Genomic DNA, 14491 nt, shown 5'->3' with positions numbered 1-14491 from the left:
TATAAGACCTGGTTCTTGATACATATATAGATAAACAGACTAGTATATAAATATAAGAACTTCTGCCATACACTGATTTGCTGATGGGAGAAGCAGAAGGTATGGCTGGGAGGGGAAGATGGGGTAAGCAAGGAGGAGTAAAAGGGGCGAGAGGGAAGGGGCTGAGAGCTGAGGACAAGAGAAAACAGCATGAAGACCTCCCCTCCTGTCTGAGGGCAGGGGAGGTAGAAGAAAGGAAGGAAGAACTGGCTTAAGATGGAGAAAGAGATTGAAAGAGAAAAAGTCTGAGTGCAAGGTATCTGGAAGAGGGCATAGGAGAGGGGGCACAGAGTAGAGGGAAGGGACAAGCACCACAGAATGAGGATAGAGGATTGAAGCAAAGAGAAGGATGGAACATCATCCATGATGAAAACTGTAAATATGTAGAAATAGTAGAAACAAAATACAGCAAGCAACACCATTTTACTGAATGGATAAAGCTTCCCCCTCTCGTATTCCATTCCCCTTAATGTCTACTGCTCCCGTATCCCTGTCGAGCACAACTCCTACTCCCCACCTCTACATACCTCTAAAGGACCTACTAACATCTGTATGAGGAGTCACACTTGGCTGAGTCACATGAAATCTATTCAAACAGAGTATCCCCAAGCAGAATTAAACCTGTGGCACTAATAACAAATCCCCAACAATACAGAGTGAAAATCTCCCAGTTCAAAGGCATTAAGTAGGGATGAAAGTGTCTCTCAGAAAAATCCAGCTGCCCATGCAAAACAGTATGGTACTTCATTTACTAAAACGCAGGGATTCAGTTTTTCCTGCATACCGCATTAAGAAAGAGGGAAAAGATGCCATTGCTTGACTGGGTACAACATGAGAGAATGTGGAAAGAGGAGGACGATGTAGGATGTAGGAGTCACAAAACTGCAGAAGGCAAGAATTCTTGTGGGTGATATCTTTTACTGGAACACTGGAATGGTTGGTATAGATACAGGCTGCAGAAGATCATATCTGTCTACAATGGTCTAAGAGCTCAGGATAAGGAGAACACACTGTTCAAAACCATCACTGCTAGGTCAAACCCAGTTTCTGTAGGCCAAAGTCATCTCTACATTTCTGCCTGTTTCACCAAGCATAGCCAAAAGGGATCCCATTTCTCTGTAACTGGTTGACAGGCAAAGGACTTAATTCCCACTTACATTAAGGCTATTTTCACTTCTCTAGCAACATAAAAAGACCTTAAAGGGGAATTGTGAATGGCCTTAGAGAGGTCTCCAGGGAAAGAATTTTTGTAAAGACTCTTCCCCAGTCTTGTTTCCAGCATCCAATGTAACCATGAGGACTTGTTAGAACAGGCCAACGAGGTGATCAAAATGCACTGCGTGACAGCAATTCTCTGCCATTCAAAGATAAGGAAGGGCTCCTGAGAAGAAGAGCAGCCCCAGGCCTGACTCAAGCTTACAACAGAGAATGGGCAGAGCCCTGAACAGCCCCAGAATGTGGAGGATAAAGATAAAACTTAAAACCATCTTAATCACCCATCCTTTTTCCAGCTCCAACCACAAGGCTCAGAAACTGAGAATTGGGCCCTCTGTCTTTCTGCATCCAGCATCCTGTCAGTTTCTACTGCTTATACTAAGTTAGAGTTTTTCCAGCACACTGAGAATAATAATTCCAGACATCTAGGCTATTGTAACTATTTCCCTCAGTTTCCCAAGAAGCATTGCACAGAATTCTTAGGAAAACTGAGGATTTTATACACATTCCAGTTTATTAATTATTATCAGCAGCACTTGGCACTAGATTTTTCTAGGAAACTGTGAGATAGTGCTTATGCTAAGCAAGGCCTAGCATTAAGAACAATGCACAAAAACTCCCAGAATTCTTCAAGGAGGTTGAGGAGTCAGCGACTGACATTCTGGTAATCACCTTCTGACCCTTAGATGAAAATGCTGACCGTCTCACCCTTGGACAAGGATAAAAATTGCAAGCAAGCAGCTTATATTGTTAAAACAGGAAACCGCATGGCTAAACTGCAATGACGAAAAACAAACGCATATTATGTAAGCCTTGACCTTTTAACCCTGCTAAAAACAGCAAAACATAAGAATTAACATAAAAAACAAAGGTTATTGAGAATTAACATAAGAAACATAAAGGTCATTAAGACTTAACATAAGCAGCGTAAAAATTATAATACAGACCGTATCACCTGATATAATATAGATAAGTTAACTAATAACCAATGGAAGTAAGAATTAGAAATACATATGTATATGTGTTATCATATATAAGTAATAGTAAAGTTATGTTAGATGCCTCACTGTCAGAGTGGGGACAGTTTTGTTTCTTTTGTCTAAAAAAAAGATAAGGGACTCCTTGTAAATGAGCTGTTGACCAGTTCTGGGACTACTGAATCAGGCAGCCGCACCTAGCCTCCAGGTTAGAAAGCAAGGGCTTGATTTGGGAACCTCGTGAACCAACAGACCCCCTTTAGTTTATGACTTTGTGAAACAATAAAAGTTTTTTTAAATTGAACATCCAGGTCTGAGCCTGTGCTTAATTCAGTCCTTATATAATTCGGCATTGAACTCACACAGAAGCCAAATCCAAGTTGATGGCGAGGACTTCCAGAAAGATCTCACAACACTGAGTGGGCAAGAAACTGGCAGATGAACGACAGTGTTGACAAGTGCAAAGTAAACGTACATAGGAAAAAAAAATCCTGAGTTATACGTACACAATGCTGAGCTCTGAACTAGCAGAAAAGAGACTCTGAAGTCATTGTCAAGGCAAGATAGTGAGCTAACTAAGCCACTGGCCTGACCCAGTATGGCATTTCTTATATTCTTATGTTCTTACCATCAGAAATCCTGCAAATTCTCCAGAATGTGACCTAATATGATCGTTGAAATTATGTTTTGTCTCTAGTTGGTGTTACAGATATACATTCATGTCTGTATACTTCAAGGGTCTGTTAGATTAGGGGCAGCCTGTAATAGGATTGGTGTAATCCATTTAGTGTGACAAGACTGTGGCAAGAGAGCTAAGTCTAGAGCTGATCAAGAATTTTTCAAACTATTTTGTTCACCAAAAAATTCCCATCATTGAAACCCAAACTGTTCATAAAATGGGCAGCTTTAATGAATTTCCTGGTTTAAAAAGTTAGTGGAAGAAAAGTTTAGGGTCTTTTGACATATTTTACAAGACAATTTGTAGCATTTGCAAGTAAAAGCAACTTGTTTTGAAATTTTAATAAAATTGGAAAAAACCTCATCTTTGAAACCCAGATTGTTAAATTGACCTTAACTGAACACTTTTCAGATTTTCAGTGCATGCCAGTTTCTGAGATTTTTACTTGCCAGACTGATTAAGGATAGAAATATATTTTGAAAATTTTCATAGGATGGCAAAAATGTTCCTTCTCCAGCTAGAGTAAATCAGCCGATCACTCCCCACCATCCCCCCAGTGAGAGCATTCCCCTAGTGCAGTCCTGTTGATTTTGAAGAAAGATGCAATACAAGATTCTTGGAAGAGACAAATAACTACATGGGAATGGAAGTCAGATGTCACCTTGGTCCCCTAACTACAAACAGCAGCATGTAAAAATACCAAGTGCACTCAGAAGATACCATATCTACTGCTCAGACAGCACACTCACCATCGGCTGCTGCTTCCAGACAGTCTGCTGACACAGCTCCACGGCCCCACATTCCACTGCCGTCTGCAGATCCTGACACCAGCTCTCAGGGCCTCCTGCACAATCTTTCTGCCAGGAGAGGGGGCTTGCTGTCACTGCCAATGAGAAAGGAAATCAACATTCAAACTGTACCACTAAAGAACATATAACGTTACTCACATTGTTCCATATCTAGGCCTTGCCTACCTTGCTATAGTCAGATACATGTTAATTGGACCTCTATGCTTAAGGGTCTGATGACAGTGCAAGCTAATTCAGCATTGTGCATGCAGTTGGTTCCTCAGCTTGGTCAATGCTATCAGACGCACCAAGTTCAAAAATCTCCAGCGAATACAGGGAATGACACTTCCTGCACAGAAGAACCCCTTGGTTTGAATGCATTCAGTCTAAAGCAGCATTTCTCAAATGTGGGTTGCAAGAATATGTCAAAAGGGTTCCAAACAAACTTTAAAAATGGATTCTCTTCTCTTTTAAAGGAGAAAACTGTGGGAAGCCATGGCTTTTCCCTTGCAGGCCCCCTCATGCCCCACACACGAGGAGGCTGGGGCCTGAGGTGGGGAGCAGCGGGTTGGGAGTGAGGGGCACTGGGTCGGGACTGGCCACTGATGTTTACAAATGGGACCTGGTACAAAAAAATTGAGAACCACTGGTCTAAAGTAATACGAGAAACGATCTGAAATAGTTTATGTGAAATTTGGAAAGAGAGTTCCAGAAATTTGAGTTACAAATCTTTCTACTGTCCTCAGCCCCCAGCTTCCCAGAAGCCTCTGCCACAGCCTTCTCTCACACACCATTTGCTCTGAAGGGTGCTCTGAGGAGGCCTTTTCATTATTACTAAAGAGCCTGCTTCCTTTGGATTTCCTGCTTTAAAACTGAACTAAGACTTCAGAATAACTTGTAGGAAGTTTTGCAGATATTTTCCCTTTGAGCAGCACCGGTTCTCATAAGGGGATAGACAATTCAGTAGACAATTTCTGAACAACCATCAAGATAAGTTTACAAGGGCAGTATCATATAAATGCATGGATACTTATCTTTGGAAGTCCCCTATTAATCTCTTTACAGTTTACTCAACCCACCAGCTACCAGGCTCAACTGCATGAAGAAGTCATTCTTTACCACCACTGTGGTAAATGTGTTTTGAAATCAGGTTTTGCAATAATAATCTTTTTACTAGAACAAAGACTTTACTCATGCAGTACGAGTTATCCCCAGTCCACACCATGTTCACTGACTGGTCAAACCAGCTAAGGAAAACTCATGCTTTGGTGCCCCAAACCTGCTTCTTCCCTTCTTGCCTGTAAAAAATTAAAGCTAATGATAAGCTTCCATTAGTGCAATTCATGGAAGGAGAGTGAGTAAGCTTACTAACAATCAGACAGGACAACTGGGAGGGGAAAGCGTGGTCTAATGGTCAAAGCACTAGGCTGGTGTTCAGGATTTTATCCTTGTTTGCTGTGCTGGGAAGTCATGTAGGCTGAATGTTCTGCAGTAGCCACTAACTGTAAATTAACTTATTTTTTGAGAGAAGAAGAGTTAATCTGAAATTCCATAGAGCCCATTTTTAAGAAGTGTTGAGTATCCAACTCAGTCTTAACTGGGGAAGAGGAATCAGTCCCTAGGTACCTCCAGGTGAGCACCTAATTTGAGGCACTCATTTTAGCAAACTTTAGCTTTAGTCTTCCTGATCTTCAGCTCCCTATTTGTCAAATGGGAAGGGTAGTTCCCTACTTACTTCAAGGGGTGTTGCAAAAGTTCATTAACATTTATGAAGCATTGAGATGCTGCAGTGATCCTGAACAGAAACTCAGGAAGAAATGAATACTTAAGTTTTTACATAGTATGTGGGTGCTATACAGTAAGTAATACAGAGGGCACATTCATTGAATAAGGAAGACAGAGGGAAAGACTGAACACCTAACTTCAGTCCTTAAAGCAATTCTGTTGCCATGCACTGAATGAAACAGGGGTTCTGCAGACAACAGCAGTATGAGATGGTATAATTAAAGGCTGTATGTCAGTGCATATACACAAGATTGCACAGACAATCCAAAATCCTGTAACACTTGAGTAACTGGGTTTTTCAAACTTAAAAATGTTATTTTAATGCAGCTTATTTTCATGAAACATCTTTACTACATGGTCAGGAACAACAGCTGAGTTGGCCTAAGTCAACAGAATAGGTTCTGATCTGGAAAGCTACTATCACAGACAGGAAACAGGAACTGGGAAGGCAAAAGGAAAATGGAGAATTTAAATACATTCTCATATTCCAAAGAGTTCAGTTGCTTAAGGAAAACCCCTACTTTTAAGCTCTTCATCAGTATTTGTATACTATCAGTGTACGATTTATAATAACAGAAAAATCCTCCTCAGAAAATAAAATCCTCCTGCTAAAACTGTTTTGCTTACCCTGTTCCTCTCCAAATTCAGTTTGCGTGCTATAGTTCTACAGCTCAGCCCATTGCTATTGACTAAGAGAAGCAGAATAGTTCCACATATGTTGACAAACATCCCTTCAAGTATATGTATGAAAGGAGATTTACACCAGAGCGGGGCTGGGACAGATCAGATTTAACAGGCCAAGGAGATCAGTCCACCTGACCCAAGTGCCTGTTAAACAATGATCGGGACCTGATCCACACCACAACTTCCCTGATCAGGAGGTCAGGTGAAGAGGGTCAGAGCAATTGACCTGTTCTGAGTCATGGCACCTGGTTACAATCTTACAGATACATTCTACATGTGCTATTTACTAGGGCTGCACAAAATTTCACTGCAAGTTTTGTTTCAACACTATTTTTTATCTGTTTCAGGGTTGAAACAGCAAAATTGAAACAGAACAGACAGAGTCAAAACAAAACAAGGTAAGTCAAAATGTTTTGACACTGTTTTGTTGTTTTGCCCATAGGCTATAATGGGGAAAGTTGAAACAGCCTATAACATTGTCATTTCTGGCCTGGATGAACCTTGCAGGAATGGTAGCCCCTTCTGAGGGGATAATGCCTGCCAAGTTTCAAGGAAATAGATGCAGGGGTTCTGGGGCCCTGCACCTCTAGCTGTTGACAGGCTAAACTCATGTCATGGGTGCTTGTGCAACTGTGTCTGTCTTGGGGCAGGGGAGAGAAGGGGCGGGAAGAACTACTGCAGGCCTGGCTGTTGGCCCTGCTGCAGCCACAAAGCCTGTCAGCTATCAAGCAGACAGGTGCTGGGAGGGGCGGTTCTGGGGCCTGGAAGAACTGTTTCAAAGACATCTCCTAAGACTTAGGCTCCAACAGCTCATAGATTGTAAGGCTGGAAGGGACCTCAGAAGATCATTGGGTCCAGCTCCCTGCACCAAGCAGGAAAGACAACAGGGGGTCAGGTGACCCCAGCAAAGTGACCATCTAGTCTCCTCTTGAAGATTTTCAGGGTAGGTGATCACACCATCTCTAGAGGGAGCTTATTTCACAGTCTGGACACCTAGTTGTGAAGTAGTTTTTCCCAACGTTGAGCCTGAAACAATATTCAGGTAGTTTGTGACCATTATTCTTAGTTTCTCCCAAGGGTGCCCTGGTGAACAGTTGTTCACTGAGCCCTAGATGTACACTTCTGATGTAGCAGTTAGCTGCTACCAAAGTCCCCTCTCAGCCTTCTCGTTTTCAGGCTGAAGAGTCCCAGGTCCCTCAGCCTTTCCTCATATGGCTTGCTGTGCAAGTCTCTGATCATATGGGTGGCCCTTCTCTGGACTCTCTCAAGCTTTACCACGTCCTTGTTGAAGTGCAGAGCCCAGAACTGGACACAGTACTCCGGCTGTGATCTCACCAATGCCGAATAGAGCCGGAGAATCACTTCTTTGCAATGGTTTTGCTGGAGATGCATCAGTTGATACATGCCAGGGCATTGTTGGCCCTGCTGGCTACAGCATTGCACTGCTGGCTCATGTTCATACTGTGGTCAAGTATTACCTCTAGCTCTGTAGTGGCAAGTGATGAGGGATTTTCATTCCTGCTTGCCTGATGAGGCAACAGTTGCCCAAGCACCCATGTCAAGAGTTTTGCCTGTCAGCAGCTAGGGGTGCAGGACCCCAGAACCACTGCACCTATCTCCTTAACAGCTAGCAGGCTTTGTGGCTGCAGCAAGGCCTAGCAGCCAGGCCTGCAGTAGTTTCCCTACCCCCCATCTGTGCCCCAAGAGATACAGTTGCAAAAGCACCCATGTCACAAGTTTTGCCTGTCAGCAGATAGAGGAGCAGGGCCCCAGAACCCCTGCACCAATCTCCTTGACAGCTGGCAGGCTTCATTGCCTCAGCAGGGGTCACCGTACCTGCAGCTTTCACCCTGCTGCGCCTTAACACATACACAGTGTCACCCATGTCACGAGTTTTGTTTGTCCGCAGCTTCCCTGAACCCCCTGCACCTATCTCTGTAAAACTTAGCAGGCTTTGTGGCCTCCACAGGGGCTAGCATGCCTGTAGTTTTGACCCCACTGTGGCTTAACATATATACGTGACATGAGTTTTGCTTTCAAGACTTTGGGGTGCAGTTTCTCCAACCCCCCTGCACCTATCTCCTTGAAATTTAGCAGGAATCATGCCCTCAGAAGGGGCTACCATCTCTGCAAGGTTCATCTAAATAAGGCCAGAAATGACAAAGTTATAAGGTGCAGCTACACTGGGTGCTGACTTGGGAGTCAGAGAATGGGGGAATGCAGAAAGATATGAGCTGCCACCACAGCCACACAATTATGCCAGTGGCACAGTAGCGACCAGAAGTCTCCACATCCCCCATGGCTAAGTACACAGAATCAAAAAGCTTGAGGCTGAATAGCTTCAATCTTTGCAGGTTAAGCTAAACTGTGCAGACATTGACTTTTGAATCCAGAAATGCAGGCACATGCCTCCCTTCTCTGCTGGAACAGACAGCTTGGGTCAAGGCTAGCCTGCCTACCCTGGAAGCAGAGGTTTGTGGGGGAGGCGCAAAGCATCTTGGGATGCTGGGTTAACTTGAACTTGGAAAGGATCTGGGACAGAAGTTCAGTAAATCCTTTTAACCTAAAATCAGTCAAGTGTGATATTACATCCATCCAGGTTTATCTTAAACCAGTTTTAACCATTTTGAAAGCAGTTTATGTGCACTGAACTTCTATTGCATTACAGATTTGAACTGGTTTCTGATGCCTGTTACCAATTTGTGTAATTTCTGTCCCTAGGTCATGTGTTCCACTGTCCCAGGTGCCCAGCTGCTTTGTTAATCCTCTGAGCAAGAGCACATGGCAGCTTAGCCACTGTTTTATTTTAGGGGCAAAGATCCATGACTCAAATACTTAAGTACTAGACTGCATTCAAGCCTGGCAGAGGTTTTGGCCCATCATGCCAGTGTTTTTAGCTAGATGTTTTTTTGCCCCAGCCAAATCCAGGTATGGCAGATTGCAAAACACAAGCTGGAGTTGCCTGAACATAAGGCATCACTGCTTAAAAGCAGGACAAAGTGTACTATGGAAAATGAATACTGAAATCCCAACTTCATAGAAGGTAAAGGCAACACACTCATTCAAGTAAATGGGACCAGGATTTTACCACTGCTATTTATTCTAGTGCTGGACATTGACAATATGTTCAGAGTGGAATGTGAAGCACCCAACATATTTACCACAAGGAGTTGACAATTGAATAAGCACATGAAGTACTCTATACCCAAGACTGCTTTCTACATCCAGCTTTGGTAAATCACTCGCTGTGCATCACTTATCATAGATGTCAAGAGGCAAGGATCTCATCCTCAGTCAGTGGCTACTGGTCTTGAGAGGCCCATGAGAATAAATAGGAAGACTTGTTAAACTCCTAGAGTATCCCACAATTTAGAACCTTCAGCAATTTCAGCAGGTTTCCTCCCACTTTAGAGGGGGTTTTTTTGTTTTTTGTTTTTATTAAACCGATTGGCTCATCATTCCTATAACAGAAATCACATTCCCAATGTTAAACTGCTGCACATAGCTCAGGAAATGCACACCCTTCTAGCTGGCAGGAAAGGAAGCACAAATTCTGCTTCTGACTGGCATCTTTGCCCAATAAAGGTGTCACCTTATATTTGGGCATTGGGATGTAGCCTGCACAGCATCCTACCACTCAATTAGTGTCACGCTTCTTGCCCATGCTCTTGTCTTTTGTTTAACATGAAACGTTTTTGATTACTCACTCAGAGCAAAACATTTCCGGTCAGTATTAAGGCTGGAGCAGGATTACATGCCTACCTATTTGTGTCATGTACCCCACCTTGGTTGTCTAAATTTCCTCTGTAGCAATTGTTGTGGCAGACAGGCATATAACCAGCTCCTACCAGTATGATGCTACAGGTTCCAAATCCCAACATCCAAGCCTGCCTGGTCTGTAGGAACAGATCTGGCAATACTCAGACCTGAGGGTGGGTGTAGGCCTCTGCTGCACAATGATACTTTCCCTAGCTTTGGTTTATGCTCATCTGGGGATCGTGGACCTGCATGTGCCACTGTGAAGAGAAGGTTGACATAAATAGTTTCATAGTTTCATAGTAGCTAGAGTCAGAAGAGACCTAGGTAGATCATCTAGTCCGACCCCCTGCCTTGGCAGGAAAGAGCACCGGGGTCAGATGACCCCGGCAAGGTGCTCATCTAACTTCCTTTTAAAAATCCCCAGGCTAGGAGCCTGCACCACTTCCCCTGGAAGCCGGTTCCAGGCCCTAGCCGCCCTGACTGTGAAGTAGCACCTCCTAATATCTAATCTAAACCTACCCTCCGCCAGCTTGTGACCGTTATTCCTGGTCACTCCTGGCAGCACACGGGGGAACAGGAACTCCCCCAATACCTGCTGATCCCCCCTGACCAGTTTGTAGCAGGCCACAAGGTCCCCCCTTAACCTTCTCTTGTGGAGGCTAAACAGGTTCAGGTCCCGTAGCCTCTCCTCATAAGGCCTGCCCTGCTGACCCCTGGTCATATGAGTGGCCCTCCTCTGGACTCTTTCCATATCGTCCACGTCCCTCTTGAAGTGTGGCGCCCAGAACTGGACGCAGTACTCCAGCTGCGGCCTGACCAGTGCCGCATAGAGGGGGAGGATCACCTCCCTGGACCTGCTCGAGATGCATCTGTGGATGCATGACAGGGTACGGTTGGCCTTCTTGACTGCCTCCCCACACTGCTGGCCCATGTTCATCGTGGAGTCAATGACGACTCCAAGATCTTTTTCCGTCTCCGTGCTGGCAAGAGGGGAGTTCCCCAACCTGTAAGTGTGGTGCCGGTTCTTCCTCCCCATGTGCAACACCTTGCACTTACCAGTGTTAAACCCCATCCTATTCTCATCCGCCCACCGTTGCAACCTGTCAAGGTCAGCTTGTAGCCTATTGCACCCTTCTAGTGCACCCACATCCCCCCACATCTTAGTGTCATCAGCAAACTTGAACAGGGTGCTTTCTACCCCCTCATCCAAGTCACTGATGAAGATGTTGAACAGTGCGGGCCCAAGGACCGAGCCCTGCGGAACCCCACTGCCCACGTCCTTCCAGGTTGAGAAGAACCCATCCACTACCACCCTCTGGGTGCGGCCCTCCAACCAGTTGGCGACCCATTTGACCGTGTGGGCATCGACACCACAGTCTCCCAGCTTTTTGATGAGGACAGGGTGAGAGACAGTGTCGAAAGCCTTCCGGAAGTCCAGAAAGACTACATCCACAGCAACCCCTGCGTCTAATGATTTGGTGACCTGATCGTAAAAGGCCACCAGGTTGGTCTGACAAGACCTGCCACTGATGAACCCATGTTGGTTGCCCCTGAGCATGCATTCCCCCGCAAGGCCCTCCTGGATGTGTGCCAGGAGAATTTTTTCAAAGAGCTTACCCGGGATTGAGGTAAGACTAACTGGCCTGTAATTTCCCGGGTCCTCTTTTTTTCCCTTTTTGAAGATAGGGACCACATTGGCCCTCTTCCAGTCCTCCGGCACCTCGCCAGAGCACCACGAGTGCTCAGAGCCGCGCCAGGGGTCCCGCAATGACCTCGGCCAGTTCCTGTAGAACCCTAGGGTGAAGATCGTCCGGACCAGCGGACTTGAACACGTCCAGCCTCTCCAGAAGTACCCTAACTAACTCCTCGCTAACCCCTGGCCCAGGCGTGTCTCTCCCGGGGCCCGAGGGGGGCCCAGCAGGGAGGTGGCTGAACTGGTCCCTACTTAGGAAGACAGAGGCAAAGAAATCGTTAAATATGTTAGCTTTGTCATCTGGCATGATGACTAAGTTGCCCATCGTGTCCTGCAGGGGCCCCACATTACCCGGGACCCTTCCCTTTATGTAACCTTCCCTTTATGTAAATAAGCTTCCCTTTATAATCGATCTGATGGCACTAGATGTTGGGAATATTAGATGTTAGGGAGCTTTAAAATCCTCCCTAATTATGCTACCAGTGAGATCTGCAACAGCAGGCGCAACCAGCTGAGAATGAGACAGACCAAAAAGGTAACAGAACATTTCCAAATTAGCTTTGGCATTCAGTGCAGAGACCATCTCCGTGCACTGCCAAAAGAAAAAAAGAGAGAGTCCGGACCATTCCTAGCCACTCTCCTTCACTGTGATGTCAATAAAAAGAATTTGAAAGAGACCGCTTTCTACTCCACTGGCTAACACTTTGTTTCGTTGTGCTGCCACGCCTGTTGGTATCTATCTGTTGGATTTGGATTAGATTTGAACTGTGACCCCTATAAGCGGGGACCAATCTTTTCTTCTGTATCTGCCCAGGGCCTACCGGAGTGGAGTCCCAGATAATGGCCAGGGCTCTTTGACACTACTAAAATACAATAATCAAAACAATAAATATAGTTATATGCCAAGTTCTCCTGAATACCCAAAGATGTAGAAGGAGGGATGAAAATTATCTGAAGTTGATCTTTAAGAACACCCTGCCTCATCCCTACCCAAATCTTGCCATTTCCTTCTTGTGATGACCCATAATGCATCTATGTTGCTGTGACTGTTGTTAAACTGCTGAAGCAAAAGCTGTCCAGTGGAGCAAGAGACAAAAGTGGGGTTTTAGTTTTTCACATGGTTTTGAAGGGGAAAAAAAAAAAAAGTTCTCCCCTCAATGAGGGTCATTAAAAAAAAAAAAAAAAAAAAAAAATCTTAAAATGCTTTTGCTAAATCATTCTTTCTACAGAAAACCTTTCCTGCAATGCTGTTTACTTCTGACATTATGGAAAAAATGGCAAGACAGCATGCAGCAAGAGCAGCTATTTTTTGCTAACCATTCACAACTACTGTACTTACTTGCTCATTGTTTTTTGCCTTTTGATTTTTAGAAGGTCACAGCACAGTTCAGTTACTGTATACCTAGGAAGCCACCACCTAGAAATGAAGGCTTGCTTAAAAAGCAGTCTAAAAAAAGGATCCTGTAAGACAAGATTATGGGAATCCGTGACCTTAGTCTTAATAGTTTTCTGATTAGGTGCATTAGTACCAAGCAAAGCAGGGTTTTTTTTTCCTTCTTCAGACAGCAGATTCAGCCTGGAATCTGAGAATCAGACAAGGTCTTTTCATTTCACAGACCATCCCCACTAGTAAAGGGTCTAAAAAGACTACACAATATATCTTTTTACACCTTTTGGGTGCAGTTGGCTTGCACAGGTTTAATAGTTGGTTCTGCAACTGGAACTTCAGTAAATAAAAAAGTATATATTTTTCCCCCCGCCAAAAAATCAAACACAAGTTGCTTGGGGAGTTTTTGTTATACACCTTGTGTCTTATTTAATGTTGTACCTGCTTTTTAGTCTTTCATTATAAAAACTGCCCTTGACCTTTTTTGGGGGACAGGTAGCATAGAAATCTAAAATATAAGCACTAGTTTAGAAATTCAGGGTGTATTTCAGGGATGTCCACATTTAAAAACAAATCTGATCACAATAACTCATCAGCAGCAAAACCTGACCTTTTTCTTCTTTTCCCTTGTGCTTTTGATCAAAGTTTGGAGACAATTTTTTAATTTTATGAATTCTATGATCCAATGCAGAAACAGCCCAGCTCTACTTGCATTTGTTTTGTTGCTAGCAGATATGTTAGGAGTAAAATGTTAGCATTTTATATGGTTAGAGTACAGTAAAGTCACACTTGCGTTTTCCTTCCTCCCTCCCAAAAATCTGATTTTGCTAGAAAAGTTTCTCTTTCATTCATTTTTGAACATGTCTCTCATCACTACGCATTATTTTAACTTGTACTGATTGATTCCTCATTCTCTCCCAGAGGTTTCCCCCCTCCTCTCACTAAAAAGGCAAAGTATATTCTCACTGGCTGGGAGAACCCTCCTCCCCACAGGCATGTCTCTCCCCTCTCCCAAACTCCATCTCTCTCCTGCACTATGGGGATTTTCATTTGTACCTTTAACATTTTCTCCTCTTTTCCATTCCCTTTCACTATGTTCTTGGATACCATGGCAGGGAGCCAACCAGTGACATGTACAGAACAGGAGAGAAAGGAGGAACAATCACAGCAGAGATGCAAAAAACCAGTCTGTACATAAGGAGATAGAGAACAGAAATGTGAAGTGTTCCACTGAGCAGTCTACATGCTTGCAGAGTATCCCTGCCTTGGAGTAAACCCAATAGCAATTTCAGTCCCAGTTGCAATTATACATTTTTCTCTCTTTAAAATGCCTGGCATACATACATGGGAAGTACTTGTATTCCAGACAGGCAACACAATTAGTTTACATTCCACTAAGCCTAATAATTAACAAGTAGTAGATGCACCTTTTGGGTGGGGGGGAGATCCTTATCTAATGACAAAAACGGGGTTAAGCTTTGACAA

The 14491-nt window shown here is 44.1% G+C and overlaps 1 protein-coding gene across 1 annotated transcript in view; it reads right to left on the bottom strand.

The window, feature by feature from the left end:
• LOC149859821 (prosaposin-like) overlaps positions 1–14491 on the bottom strand; it is a 41489-nt gene that overhangs the window by 17910 nt on the left and 9088 nt on the right. Inside the window, exon 2 of the mRNA XM_090058713.1 lies at positions 3660–3793. Within this exon, the coding sequence (XP_089914839.1) occupies positions 3660–3793 (134 nt within the window). The remainder of the gene's footprint in view (positions 1–3659; positions 3794–14491) is intronic.

Source organism: Crocodylus siamensis, chromosome 7, assembly GCF_052110815.1.
Source record: "Crocodylus siamensis isolate JL-2025a chromosome 7, ASM5211081v1, whole genome shotgun sequence".
NCBI lineage: Eukaryota > Metazoa > Chordata > Crocodylia > Crocodylidae > Crocodylus > Crocodylus siamensis.
Note: the sequence above shows the minus strand (reverse complement) of the source record. Positions and strands in the feature narration are given on the sequence as shown.